At 54.6% G+C, this 13693-nt stretch overlaps 1 protein-coding gene and 1 long non-coding RNA gene across 4 annotated transcripts in view; one reads left to right on the top strand and one right to left on the bottom strand.

Annotated features, from left to right (window-relative positions):
* The window catches only part of FRMD5 (FERM domain containing 5), a 62378-nt gene that overhangs the window by 32376 nt on the left and 16309 nt on the right, over positions 1-13693 (bottom strand). The window contains exon 1 of one of the 3 annotated variants that reach the window (XM_085070188.1): positions 702-787. The exons of 1 other annotated variant lie outside the window; for it this stretch is intronic. In XM_085070188.1, the coding sequence (XP_084926314.1) occupies positions 702-749 (48 nt within the window). In that variant the 5' untranslated portion in view covers positions 750-787. Of the gene's footprint in view, positions 1-701; positions 788-13693 lie in introns of those variants that run through there. One more of the 3 variants, XM_085070190.1, reaches the window with a different exon arrangement.
* LOC146432498 (uncharacterized) lies at positions 3005-7611 on the top strand. Its single transcript, XR_014854217.1, has 3 exons — positions 3005-3137; positions 3974-4124; positions 4585-7611. It is a non-coding gene; the product is annotated as an uncharacterized LOC146432498 (long non-coding RNA).

Consider the following 13693-nt stretch of genomic DNA (forward strand, 5'->3'; position numbering starts at 1 on the left):
TCCCCATCAGCAGCAGGACTTCAATGTTTTTAAATCCACATCCCAGTTCTGACACTCCCTGAGGAGTTGCCAACAGCTTTGGACTTGTAGGATATTTACATCTGTGATAAAATTAAACAACAAAACTGAGATGTGTCAGTTTGTCTCAACTAAAAGGGATTTACTAGAGCTTCACTCCAACTTCTGGGCCCCAGCTTGGGGAGGGGAATACAAATTATTCAATCAGATTGTACAATCTGGTCAGAGAGCAAAGATTTCAACAGCAGCAGAGGCAAGAAGCCCCTCTAGGTTTCTTAGGAGAAAGTATTCATTTTTTGTCATGTCTCAAAAATGCATCATCTGCATCCCCAAGAGCTTCTCCAGACTCATCCATGGCACTGAGGCAAGAGGCTTGAACTTCAGCTGGGATGAGGATGAAGAGACCCCAAACAAATACCCACAGCTGCAGAAATCAACATTCCTTCTTTCTCCTCCCACTTCAGCCCCTGGAAACTCAGCTCTTCTGAGAAACCTTTGCCTCAGCAGCAGCCCCAGCCTCATCCTGAGCCCAGGGTCACCTCCCAGAGCAGATCCAGCACTGAGGGATGAGGTCCCTCATCCCAAACCAGGGGCAAGGGCTGGAGGGGGCAAAATACCCTACAAAGTCCTGGAGGGACAGAGGGCTGCCATCCCTCTTGGGATGAGCAGCACAGTGGACTCACCTCAGCAGTGTCCTGGGGCAGCCACAGGCAGTGATCAGAAAGCCACATGCTTCATCCAGAGCCCACAGCTCCCACAGAGCTGCTGCTCCTCAGCTGCTCCCCATAAACCCCTCCTGGTCCCACCTCACTGGTGGGATCACCATTAGCAGCACAGGCAGGAGCCAATTGCAATGGCAAAGCCACTTCCCCATGGCTTTGGGAAAGAGTAAAAGCAAACCCAGAGTTCTCCAGCACCATTAACTCTGTGAGAGCACAGCCCTGGTTTCTCTGCTGTGCATCTCTGTCACCTCCTGTGTCCTCATGGTGGCACAAAGGCCCCATCTGTGCCCACTGCCTTGGACTTCACAGAACCCTTTGTGTGGGAAAGGATCTGAGATCATCATATACAACCACTTCCCAGCACTGCCAGGGCCACTGACCCATGTCCCCAAGTGCCACCAACCCATGGCCCCAAGTGCCACATCCACACAGCTTTAAACCCTTCAGGGTTTTCAACCCAGCACCACTGCAGGTTTGTAGGAACAGCCAAGGGCCTGTTCTGCTCACCTTCCCTTGTCTGGGAATATTGTACAGAAATATTGTACAGAAATTTTGTACAGAAATATTGCCATGGCTGCCCCTTTGCAGAGCTTCACGCTGTATAAACAGCATTAAAGTGACTGCAGTAAGCTGATTAATTCCATCCTGGCTTTCTGCAAAGAGCCACAGACAACTCCAATTCCACCCAGACTCAGCTATTTTGAAGTCACCAGATAACTCCGACTTCTAATTTTATCTTTTGAATAAAATAAGCCCAGAAAAAAGCCCCACAAAATGACAGGCATGCATTACCAACAGTGTATGATAAACCAGGACCGTGGCTTTTGGGGAACCTGAATTAGACAAAGAGACACAAAATCTCCATCTTTTCCCTCAGTAAATTCTTCCCACACCGTTAACACTTTCTGTTAAAGTAACACTCAGTCCTGCCAGCATTACACCAACGTCACCCCCATGCCCAGATCTGGTGATATTTTGGGGACTAACTAGGATTAAAGCAACATTTAACACCTGGTTTGGCCCCCAGATCCCTCTACCTCCTTCCACCTCAGCTGAACTCGTAAAATCACAATTTCTAGTATTTTAATTTTTTTTCCTGTTGTTTTGTGTAGCAGCCACTCCAGCCTGGCTCCAGCAGCTGCCCCAGATCCCACCAGGTGCCTTGAAACACAAGTGGCAATTTAGGTAGGAAAAAAGGCCAAGGTATTGCCTGTTTTAGCATCAGAGCCCAACACCCTGCTCACCCCTGGCCTTCTCACCACCCCAAATCTGCAGCAGTGCCCTTCCTGAGCTCTGTGCCTGGAGCAGCGACCAGGAGTGCCAGGGCAGTGCTCCCAACGCTCCTCACACCGATGCTTTTTGACTAATTACTGCTATAAAAAGCAAAAAGCCGTCAAAAAGAATCATTCAGCTTCTGCAAGAGTGAAACAGAGACGCGTCTGAGAGGAAATGGTGCCCCTTCAGACTCCAGTGGTGCCTGCAAGGATTAACTCAAACCTTGCAGCACCTACTAGTGACATTATCTGCTGCACCCATTCCAAAATGCTCCAAATGCAGGGAAAATGAGGCAGAAGGCAGCTCAGGCACAGGGGAGGCTGGGGGAGCAGCAGTCCCAGCTGGAAGGGTTTGACTGCAAGGCTTCTGCTGTTAGAATCACAGAATCACAGGATGGTTTGGGTTGGGTTAGAGGGACATTAAAGCTCATCCAGTGCCACCTCCTGCCATGGCAGGGACACCTTCCACTGTCCCAGGCTGCTCCAAGCCTGTCCAGCCTGGCCTTGGACACTGCCAGGGACCCAGGGGCAGCCACAGCTTCTCTGGGCACCCTGGGCCAGGGCCTGCCCACCCTCACAGGGAACAATTCCCCAGAATATCCAATCTAACCCTGCTTGGTCAGTTTGAAGCCATTGCCCCTGGTCCTGTCCCTCCATCTCTTGTCCAAAGTCACTCTCAGGCTCAATCCTGCTGTTCCCTGAACCACCAGAACTTGTCCTGCCCACAGCCAGGGCCTTTGCCTGCTGTGAATAACCAACAGCAGTCAGACCCTGCAGAGCTGCAGCCTCTCCTGGCTCCTGCCCTGGCAGGGCGCAGAGCCCAGGCTGGATAAAGTCATGAAATGCACATGAGAATATGGAAATGCAGCGCTGTGGGCACAGCAGCTGCCCCAGATTCAGTGTACGAAGATGGGGATGGACAGGCACGAGTGCTCCAGCATGAGTGTGACATCACACACAAGTGTCACATTGCTGCATGTCACAGTCCGGGCAGGATCCCACCCTGCTGCCAGGGAGCTGCAATCTGCTCACAAACAGCCCCACACAGCCCCCAGGGCCAGGCCGTGTGGGAGGCAGAGTTTGTACAAAAATCTCTGCCCCTCTTTCCTGGTGGATGCCCGAGGTGTGCAGAGGGTGGTGGTTTGTGGTGGTTCTGCAGCACTCTGCTCCCTCCATCCTCCTCTGCTTGGCACCATGGCAAACCCCTTGCTAAAATCCAAACCTCAAAACCACATTCAGAGGGAGCAACATGGGCAGAGTAACTCAGCAATCCCTCAAAAATACAGGAATTAACCATCCATTAATTGTCCTGGGGGAAGAAACCACAACGAGCTCATTTTTGGCTGAGCTGTTTCTGACCACACAATCTCTTTCATGTCACAGCCTCTTCTCCTTCTTCCACTGACTTGGGTTTCCAATTTGTTCACTCCAAAGCCTCTCTTTGTGTTTGCATTTAAATTTTCACCTTCACTGATTTCCTGAGCAAAAAAAACACTGGATGAGCGAGGAGCTGAGAAATCCTGCACAGGCACATGGGAATGCACCACTGGGCCACATCTGGATCCAGCTGCTCCCAGCTCTGAAATCAGCTTCCCAGCTGCAGGAGCATCCCAGCACCCAGGGCATCTCCTTCCCTCCACCAGTGAAGTGTCCAAGGCCAGGTTGGACAGGGCTTGGGGCAGTGGAAGGTGTCTCTGCCATGGCAGGGGTGGAATTGGATGAACTTTAAGGTGCCTTCTGCTGTGAAAACACCCACAGCAATGATGCTCCTGCCCTTTGCTCTCTTCACTTCTCATCTACTCAATTTGCCCCATCTATTATGTTTTTCTTCATGGTTTGGAAAGGAAATCTTTTGTGTGCTGTGCTGGAGGAGCTGATTCTGTGAGCTCCTCTCTGCTCTCCAACACAGAAAAAAATATTACCACATGGTTTTGTTTTACACTGAGCTCTGTCACTCAGGTAATAAAGCGGATTGATTCCAAGGCTCAAGGCAGGCTCCTGGGCAGCTCCCTCAGGCACCAAACTGCAGGACTCAGACAGCCAGGAATTCCTACAAACAGGCATTAATGGGAAATGGCAGCACAGTCATAGGCAGATGCTGTCAAAATTGGTAAGTTGATAAACACCACCCAGAAGGAACCCCCAGTCAAAGCCCTACACGTGGGATGTGCAGAGACATCTGGAGTAGCTCCGTGGCTCCTCTGGGCTCGTTCCAGGAGCACCATGTCCTTCCTGTGCTCTGCTCTGCAGGTGGGAGCTCACCTGAGGGGGCAGAGGACAGAATCCTCCCTCCCCTGCTGCCCACACTGGTGTATCAGCCCAGGATTCAGGGTGGGCTCTGGGCAGAGCTGTTTGCCATTTACACCCTCCTGGATGGAGGCTGGAAGGCTCAGCCCAGCCCTGGTGCCTGCATGGGAGTGAGGGAGGTGAAAATCCTGGGGATGAGGCACAAACACACAGGAATGGTCTGGAAGCAGCTGCCTGGCAGGGAGTGTGAGGAGCTCAGCCTCTCATCCATCAGAGAGCAGAGTGAGAGGTGACACGGCCATCATCCATAAATGCCTTCACAGAGAGAAAATATCAGCTACTAAAGGGCTCTTCAATCAAGTGAAGAGAGGCAGCACAGACCCAGCCTCCGGGGGCTGGAGCAGACGCACTTGGATTAGAAACAAGATGCAGTTTTTAAGAATAAGAGCGATTAAACAGCAGAATAAACTGCCCCGGGGGTGGTGCATCCCGCAGCTCGTGGTGCCATCGAGGAGCTCTGCTCCAACACGGGCTGCAGCCACGGCCCTGGATGGCTCCACACTGCTGCCAGCTCCCACAGCCCCAGAGCAGCAGTCTGGGAGCCCAGACACCACCAGGACAGTCCCTGGCATGGCACATGTCCCAGGGCTGGATAGCTCCCTGCAGCTCAGCCCTGGAGTTCAATATCCTGATCTGCACCATAACTCTGAAAGAGCTTCCACTATGATCCACTGCCCCTGGATCCCTGGAGAAGTCCACGGCCAGGTTGGACAGGGCTTGGAACAACCTGGGAGAGTGGAAAGTGTCTCTGCCCATGGCAGGGGGTGGAACTGGATGAGCTTTAAGGTCCCTTCCACCCCAAAGCATTCCATGATTCCATGGCCACCCCAGGCACATGTGGCCTCTGTGCACAGAGGTGAAGAGGTGGGGATGTGGGGAGGAGGTGGCCTCTGGTTCCCAGCCCTCTCCACCACTGGTTCCACAGACACAGATTTTTAAGCAAAGCCAAACTACCCCATTTGCAGTAGGTTTTCCCCCTGGAGCAGCTCTCCATGCCCAGCAGGACGGTGGCACGTGCCAGCAGGGGTTTGCCTTGGGGAAGGATATTCCTCTGCCAAAACCCGCAGCGTGTGGGAAAGGAGGCAGCAACAAATGGGGGTACTTTGTGAAATGGATGGAGTATGGCAGTCGGGGAAGGCCTTGCTGATGGTTTCAAATGCAAATACCCCAGCCCGAGGATCTGAGCGAGCGTTAATGTGATGAGCAGCTGGGAGCATCGCTGGAGGATGCCATCGCCATGGCAACGGGAGGAACACGCTGCCACACGGATCAAGGACACAATTTTATTGTCCGAGTGCCGAGGATTTTTTAGCCCAGTTTCTAGGGACTGCGTGTTAATAACAGTTGCATCCTATTTATCCTGGGCCTTTATTGTCTCCGTAATGAGCTCTCCAGGAAAACCTGGAGAGCGTTTCCTCGGAGGCTCCGCGCCAGAAACGCGACTCCGAGTTAAGTGGTTTGCTTCGCTGGCAATTCCCTCCCATGCCCACACGCTTTGATATACAGAGCAGGCTGATTAACTATTAATAACAGGGCACTGACAAACCAACATTCTGCCCCAGTTTGTGCCAGTTGTTGCAGAGGCCCCCAGAGCTCTCGCTGTGGCTGTAGGGATGCTCCTCACCCTGCCGTGGGTGGGACACGATGGTCACACCCATCCTGTTGTGCCCTGTCCTGGCACTGCCTGATGCTCCAGAGCCACACGTTTCAGCAGTCTGGGGGAGGATCAGCTGAGGTGGATGATGATGATGATGATGGTGATGATGATGATGAATGACAGGGCACAGATGTGTGTGCACACAAATCTACCCAGTGTCCCTCAAGGATAACACCATTCCACGTGAGTAAAGCCTGCAATTACTTTCCTACTTACAGATGGTTGGACTCGATGATCTTCGAGGTCCTTTCCCACAAAAATGATTCCATAATTCTATGAAATGCATTGATATAATTACTGTGCTGTTAAATTATTTCCTGTATAGAAGGAAATCTTGGCTGCCCCCAGTAAAGTCTGGTTCCAGTAACACCAATCCACCATGCCTTCAGCATCCCAGTGCTATTACAGCCACTGCAATCTGCCATGAAACCAGGGGCCTCCAACGTGACCACAGCCTGGGAGCCCAGAACAATCCCACGCAGGCAAAGGCAAGGATTCAGCAGTGCTTTGGAAGCTCTGAACATCTGAGCACCAAAGCAGGGCTCACTCTGCCATTGGATGGCATTTCTCTGAGGTACTGCACCATTTCCAGAACGAATTGTTTTGGGTGAACATCACCAGACCATCATGTCTTCGAGCAGGAGTACAAATGCCACCCTGAAGCACTGAACATTCCCATCCATGTTTGGAGAAGGGATGTTGGTTCCTGGATGGGTTGTCAGTTTTCCCTGCAGATCTGCTGCTCACAGCATCTACCCTGCATGGGGCTTGGCTGGGAGGGCAGGGAAATGGGGTGAAGGTACCCCCAGCTCAGCTCAAGACTGCGCTGCTGCTGAGCTGGGGATGCTTTCACCCCATTTCCCTCCCTTCTGCCCAATCCTGGCTGAGCTGGAGCTGTGGCCATCCGTGCTGTCACTTTAAATCCCAGTGGTGCTGCAGCCCCGAGGATGAGGGATCAGCAGAGCAAACCCGCAGGCAGCAGGCACTGCCAAGCCCAGCTCTGCAGCTCTCTGTGCAGCCTGGCTGCTCCCAAATCCTGGGATTTACCACCTCTGCCAGGGCACAGCCACCCTCTCCAGGAAGAAATTCCTCCTGATGCCCAATCAGAATCTCCCCTGGCACAGCTTCAGGCTATGTCCTCTTGTGCTGTCAGATTTCATGTGTTCAGAGCAGGTCCCCAACCCAGCAAACACCACATTCCAGTGTGACTCTCCCAGGCACAGGAGCCAAGCGGCAGCTCTGGTTTCCATTCAGCATCTGCCATGAGTGTTATCCCTCCGTGGCATTCCAGCTTCCCACTCCCTGAGCAGCCCACGCTGGCCACGGCAAACAACCCAGCCCTTCAAACACACACAGAAGTTTCCTTTTCTTCTTTAACCAACAACCACTGTCACTAAACCCCCTTTCTGCTTAATGCAGCTCTGCATCAAAACACCTCCGAGGCAATTCGTTTATACCGGGAGAACTTCTGAGGCTGGAATTTTCCCTGATGGCACTGCTGGAAGGCTACAACAGCCCAGCAGGTCAGTGAGTTGAAAGCAGTATTTCATCTGGCAATTTATTCAAATAAATCTTTCAAAACATGAAATAAGCTATAAAGATGGAGACTGTCAAAGGCTGCAGTAGCCGAGCTCCTGAGCAGAATGACCAAGCAGGAGCAGCAGCCGTGGGATGCCAGCCCAGCTGCCTGTGCTGGGGGCACCACAGGGTGCTCAGAGGGATAACAGCGATGGGCCCAAAGCTGAAAAAGTGGTTTTGTTAATTACTGTCATTACACGTGGAATGGCATGACCTGGGCACCCAAGGGATGTGTGGAAAGTCACCAGCTGCTCCTTGGCACTGGGTGGGAGTTGAAAGGCTTTGAACCCCCCAGGCCTGAGCTCAGCTGAGGGACAATGAGAGCAGCTGAGGGGAATTCCAGCATAAGGAAGGTTTTCCTGCCATTGTCCTGGGGAAGGAGGAGCTAAAGCAAGTGGCCAGGCACGCTCTGGGGGAAGAAGAGCCCCTTTGTGGTGTGCACACCGCGGGCATTGTCCGCCGGCCGCTCGCCCTCGCCTGGGTCAGCGTTGGGAGTCCAGAGCTGCCCCCGCTGGGGCATCAACTTCTCTTTCCAGCATTGACAGTCAGGCTGAGCTCCTTCCCTCATCCTCTGCTCTCCTCACCAGCTCCATCGAGGAGGAGAAGAAATGATGGAGACTTAGTAATCACAGAATCCTGGAATGCTTTGGGTTGGAAGGACCTTAAGGCTCATCTCGTTCCACCCCTGCCATGGGCAGGGACACCTTCCACTGTCCCAGGCTGCTCCAAACCCTGTCCAGCCTGGCCTTGGACACTTGCAGGGAGCCTCCCCACCCTCCCAGGGAACAATTTCTTCTCAATATCCCATCCAGCCCTGCCCTCTGTCAGGGAACACACACCAAATTGTAAGTACTTATGCTGGGTTCACTGTGTAATTCCAAAAGTCTCAGCCTCATCCAAATCTGAAGGAAATAGTTTTGCTAAAACCAGCCAAGGCTGACCTGGATTGGGCTCCTGCTTCATCAGAAGTGCTGAATTCGGGAGGAAAAGAGAGCAGGTAGTTGTATTTTGTGCTTGCGCTGCAGCTCTGCCTGCTGCCAGGAAGCGAACTGACAGCTCAGGAAAAACCAGGAAACAAAGGTTAATCCAGCAGCTGAGGTGCTGATGCTGTTGTGAAGATTACAGACCTGCAGGATCTGTGGGCTTGGCTGCTCTTTCATAGATCCCCCAAAACAGAAAGCTGCTTTGAAAATTCTGGAATTGCTATGCCTCAGCCCTGGATCTCATGGTGGGGAACGGATGGCTCCAACCCGTTTCTGCAGTATCTGGTGCAGCCCCACTCCCCAGGAGCTGTGGGACCTGCATCTCTGGGAATCAGTGTCCCTCCTTCATCCCCCCTCAGTGGGTCCAGCCCAGTGGCAGTGCCACCCCTGCTCCCTCTCCCCACGCTGCTCCCACGGCTCGGCACAGAACGGCACAGCTTCCCTGAGCCGGGCAGGCGGCTCTGCTGATGCCCATTAGCTCTAATGGGAAGCTACAGAGCCATTCCTTCCCATCAGGACTAATGGGCACCGCAGGGATAACGTGGTTACCTCGGCCGAGCCGCAGCCACTTCCCAGCAGCTCGAGAGCCAGCGGGGTCACGAGCCACAGCTTCATTCCCCGGGAGACAGGAGCCAAATTAGTCTGCCCATGGACTGGGAAAGCAGTTCATTAAAGCAGGATGATGCAGGATGAGCGCTGGGCATCCACCTCGTGCCCCTGAGCACGGAGACACATCCTGAGCCTCAGCCTGGCAAAGCCTCCCCCTGGCACCGGCAGAGCCAAACCCCACAGCCTCCCACAGCTCAGGACCGTGGGAGTCTCTGGCACTGGGACAATCCTCTGGGCAGCTGGAGGGAGGAATACAGGGAGGAGAGACATGCAGGGACCACACTTCCCACTCCAGCATCCTGCTACAGCATCCTGCTTCCAGTATCCCACTCTAGCATCCTGCTCTGGATCAATTCCTTCCCACTGCCCAGGCAGCAGAAGGGAGATTGCTTGTTCACTTATTCCACACATGATTCACATTCACTCCCAGTTAAATCCCTGAGCCTACTGGGTCAGGAAAGGATTTTCACATTTCTCTCCCCTCACAAACACGGGACCACTTTCCATCCTCGGGATCGAGCCCAACCTGCACTCTGCAACAGATTGCAAAGCCTAAATCCTGATCCTCCCCGAACATCTTGGATTCCGAACAGAAACGTGGCTGTTTCTGGGTCTGCTTTGAAGTCCGGGTTCCATAACGAAGCCGTTTGCAGCATGAGAATGAGGATTGTGTAACGATTTCTCCTGGAGATAACGGCTCTGCAGGAGCTGCCAGCTGGGAGCATTGGCACTGATGGAATTGGCAACGGAGGAGCCCAGCCTTGGGAATTTTTTTTGTAAGTGTTAGTATTTCATAATAAAGATTTTGATTTCTAATCCTAGAAAAATAAAGCAGCTGAAGAGGCTTCCTGGTCTGATTTGAGTTCACAGCAGCCCAGCCTGGCCTGGAGGCTGGCACTGCTGCTTGGCAGGCTGAGCCGGAGTCTGCTCACATCCAGCATCCCGGGGGCACCGGGAAGCGATCCAGGATGCAAACCCAGGCAATGCTTCCTTCTTCTTCTCCACACACTCACTACCTTCACCCCCAGCAGTGGGACTCTGCCCTCCCAGCCCCTTTCCCCTCTCCCCTTTCTAAAAGCAAACCCAGTTTCCCTTCCCCATATCATTTCCCTTTGCCGCCGCGGTTTGCAAAGCCCCTTTTGATTCTCTTTCCTGAGTTCTGCAGAGTCCCCCCCTTCCTGCCATGTCCTGAGTGCTGCTCTGTGCCCTGAGTGCCACTCTGTGCCCCTCCCGGGCTGCTGTGCCCCGCGGGACTCGCTAGCCTCGGAGCGGGGCTGATGAGCCGTGAGCTCTCTGCAGCTGGACGCGAGCAGGGAGCATCTCCTCGCTCCACCATTCCCTGCTCCAGGCCATCTGCAACTTTCTGGACTGCGGTCGCTGTTTTTGTCCTGTTTTTGGGATGAGCTGCCAGCCCAGCTGTGGTGTGTGGCTCCCACAACAAACCCTGGTCCCAGCCGTGCCAGAGCAGTGCCTGAGCCGAGGGAGGAGCGGCTGGGGCTGTGCTGCCCTCCAGCAGCGCCAGGATCCTCACCTGCGGCAGGAAGGATCATCCTGGCACAGCCACTCCCGAGGGCTCCACGGCACAGGGACTGCCAGAGCAGTGGGGCTGGCAGAGCAGTGGGAATGGCAGAGCAGTGGGAATGGCACAGCAGTGGGGCTGGCAGAGCAGTGGGAATGGCACAGCAGTGGGGCTGGCAGAGCAGTGGGGCTGGCAGAGCAGTGGGAATGGCACAGCAGTGGGGCTGGCAGAGCAATGGGGCTGGCAGAGCAGTGGGAATGGCAGAGCAGTGGGAATGGCAGAGCAGTGGGGCTGGCAGAGCAGTGGGAATGGCAGAGCAGTGGGAATGGCACAGCAGTGGGGCTGGCAGAGCAGTGGGAATGGCACAGCAGTGGGAATGGCACAGCAGTGGGGCTGGCAGAGCAATGGGGCTGGCAGAGCAGTGGGGCTGGCAGAGCAGTGGGAATGGCAGAGCAGTGGATTCCTGTCTGTGGTCCCACGGAGGAGCAGCCTGGGCTCTGGGGAGACCCCACGGAGCTGTGCCTGGGGGACACTCCTGGTGCAGAATAACCTCTGCATCCCTGTGCCACCGTGCCGCCTCTCTGAGGCACACACCCCCAACAGCACCGTGCGATTAAATATTGAAGCATCATCTCGTTAAACATTGAAATCGCGGCTGACCCGATGGCATCGCCGGCGTCTGTCACGGAGGAGAAAAACGACGTCAGCGGCAGCTCTCCAGCTGCACAGCCGCCTGCAGACTGTCCTTGGTCTCGGTGCCGGGGGATCCGAGCTCCCCGAGCAGGCTGGAGCGGGGAGCAGCACAGCCAGAGCCCTCCGAGCCTTCCCGAGGCCAGGGCAGCTCAGCCCGCACTGTGCCAGCGCTGCCCCCGGCACGGCACGGCACGGCACGGCACGGCACGGCTCGGTCCCGGCGGCTGCAGTGCCTCGGCTCTGGGGCTCACGGCCACAAACAGCACCGATTCCCCCGTGCGTTTGCCCTTGTCCCCCACACCCCGTGTCCCTCGGCGCGGCAGGGCGGGCAGGTGGCACCGCAGGTGTGGTGGCGATTCCTCGAAAGCCACTCACCAGACGCCCACGGAGAGGGCCTGGGGCCAAGGGCAGGGCAGGGCTGGCACCACACACAGCCTGGCACTGCATTCCTGCCTCCCCTGCTGCAGCTCCAGCCTGCTCTCCCTGCCAGCCCAGCCCTCCTGAGCTCCCCTCCAGCCCCTGCTCCCCACAATCCCCTGCCTTGTCCTGCTCCTGAAATCACTCCTTACTCCCTGCACAGCTCCAAAACCTCACATGATCCAGAGCATCTCGAGTTTTTACCTTGCAGGGCTTTGGCCATACCTCTCCCCCTGTCACGACATGAATCCTTCCCTGTCAGGGTGGGCAGGCCCTGGCACAGGGTGCCCAGAGAACTGTGGCTGCCCCTGGATCCCTGGCAGTGTCCAAGGCCAGGTTGGACAGGGCTTGGAGCACCCTGGGACAGTGGAAGGTGTCCCTGTCCTGAAAGGGATGGGATGAGAGGAGCTTTAAGGTCTCTTGCCACCCAAACCATTCCATGGTTCTATGATTCCAGGATTCTACAAACGCCATCTGATCTCAACAAGGAGTAGGACCATGGAGCAAATACCAAGGGCTGTTTGTACACCTGAATCCTCCTCAAACACCGTTAAATCTCTGTTGCCCTGTGGGACTTTTCTGTCTACATTTTAAAACGGCCCCTGGTTACTCCAGTGCTGGAAGCAAACCACCCCCAGCCCCATCAGGCCATGGCCAGAGGAATTCCCTGTCCTGCTGTAACCCCAGAAATGCCACAGCATCCTGCTGGCACTCGGCTCTCCTTAGCCAGGGGACACAGGATGGGGAACTGCCACACACTCGGCTGCAAATGCCACCAGGCTGCTGTATTTAAATTGAATTTTTAATGTTTATGTTTTACCTCGCCTCTCTGTGCAGTCACTGCACTGAATCACCTGTTTGATTAATTCCTGGCTGGTTTGAAAGAGTCCATGAGCTGTGAAGACACATTCCCTGGAAAGCCTGTGTGGGGAGGGCCACAGATCCACCACCTGTTTGCGCAGACAAATGTCTCATTTTTAATTGGGACATGCAGACTGATTAACTGAATTCTTATCCCCAAACCACCCCCACAGAGCTGGGGGTTCATCCTCTCCAGATTCCCCTTTGGCCCATGGGAGCAGTCAGGATCCTGTCACCACAATAAACTGGAGAATTCCTGTCAAGGACTTGCAGAACTGCCCCAACCCATGTGTCACTCCAACACTTCACTGTGCTCAGATGCCAGAGGGATGGGAGGAGTGTTTGCTGAGCTCGGTGGGATGTGAACACAGCTCTCAGCGCTGTCCCAAGGGCCCACAAATGGCAGCAGTCTCCTCATCTCTCTTCTCTTCCTGCTCACTCTGGTTTCTCCTTCCTCTCTTTGCTGCTCCAATATTTATCTGGCCTGACAGCCTTTTACCCTCCGGAGCTCCTGAAAATGTTTTGCCCAGAGCTGTTAAACCTTGACTATTCCACTGGGTCTGCAGGAACAGGCTCTGGGACCTGCAGCCACCCCAGCCCAGCCCAGCCCCACCGGGACCTCAGCCACTTCCCAAAAACACCACAGCTGGGAGAGCTTGGCTGGGTTTGCTGCTGCTGTGGACATCCAGCAGGGCTTAGTTCCCAAAATCTGCCTCTGAAGGTTTGCTGGGAAAGCTGGGATGGTGTGTCGTGGGTGGTGGCCCAGATCTGCTGCTCAGGACACTGAAGGGGACAAGGGACTCTGAGCTGGAAGCCCCAATGGCCAGGGCAGAAATCCTCTGCCTGCACCTGCTGGGTTTATCTTCCCTGGGAGTTCTGCAGGTGAGAAAACAGCACCTAGAGTTCCGAATGAGATGTTGTTTCCTTTCACCTGTGTTCATCTCTTGCAAGGAGAGCAAAGCAAATCTAACTGCCCAGACAGACACGTGGATCAGCTCTGCAGGTGGGCATGGAGCTGGGAAGGATCCCTACTCCCATTTCCATGTGCTGAGGAC

The sequence above is a fragment of the Lichenostomus cassidix genome, chromosome 10 (genome assembly GCF_008360975.1).
Source record: "Lichenostomus cassidix isolate B80296 chromosome 10, HeHo_3.0, whole genome shotgun sequence".
NCBI classification, from domain to species: domain Eukaryota; kingdom Metazoa; phylum Chordata; class Aves; order Passeriformes; family Meliphagidae; genus Lichenostomus; species Lichenostomus cassidix.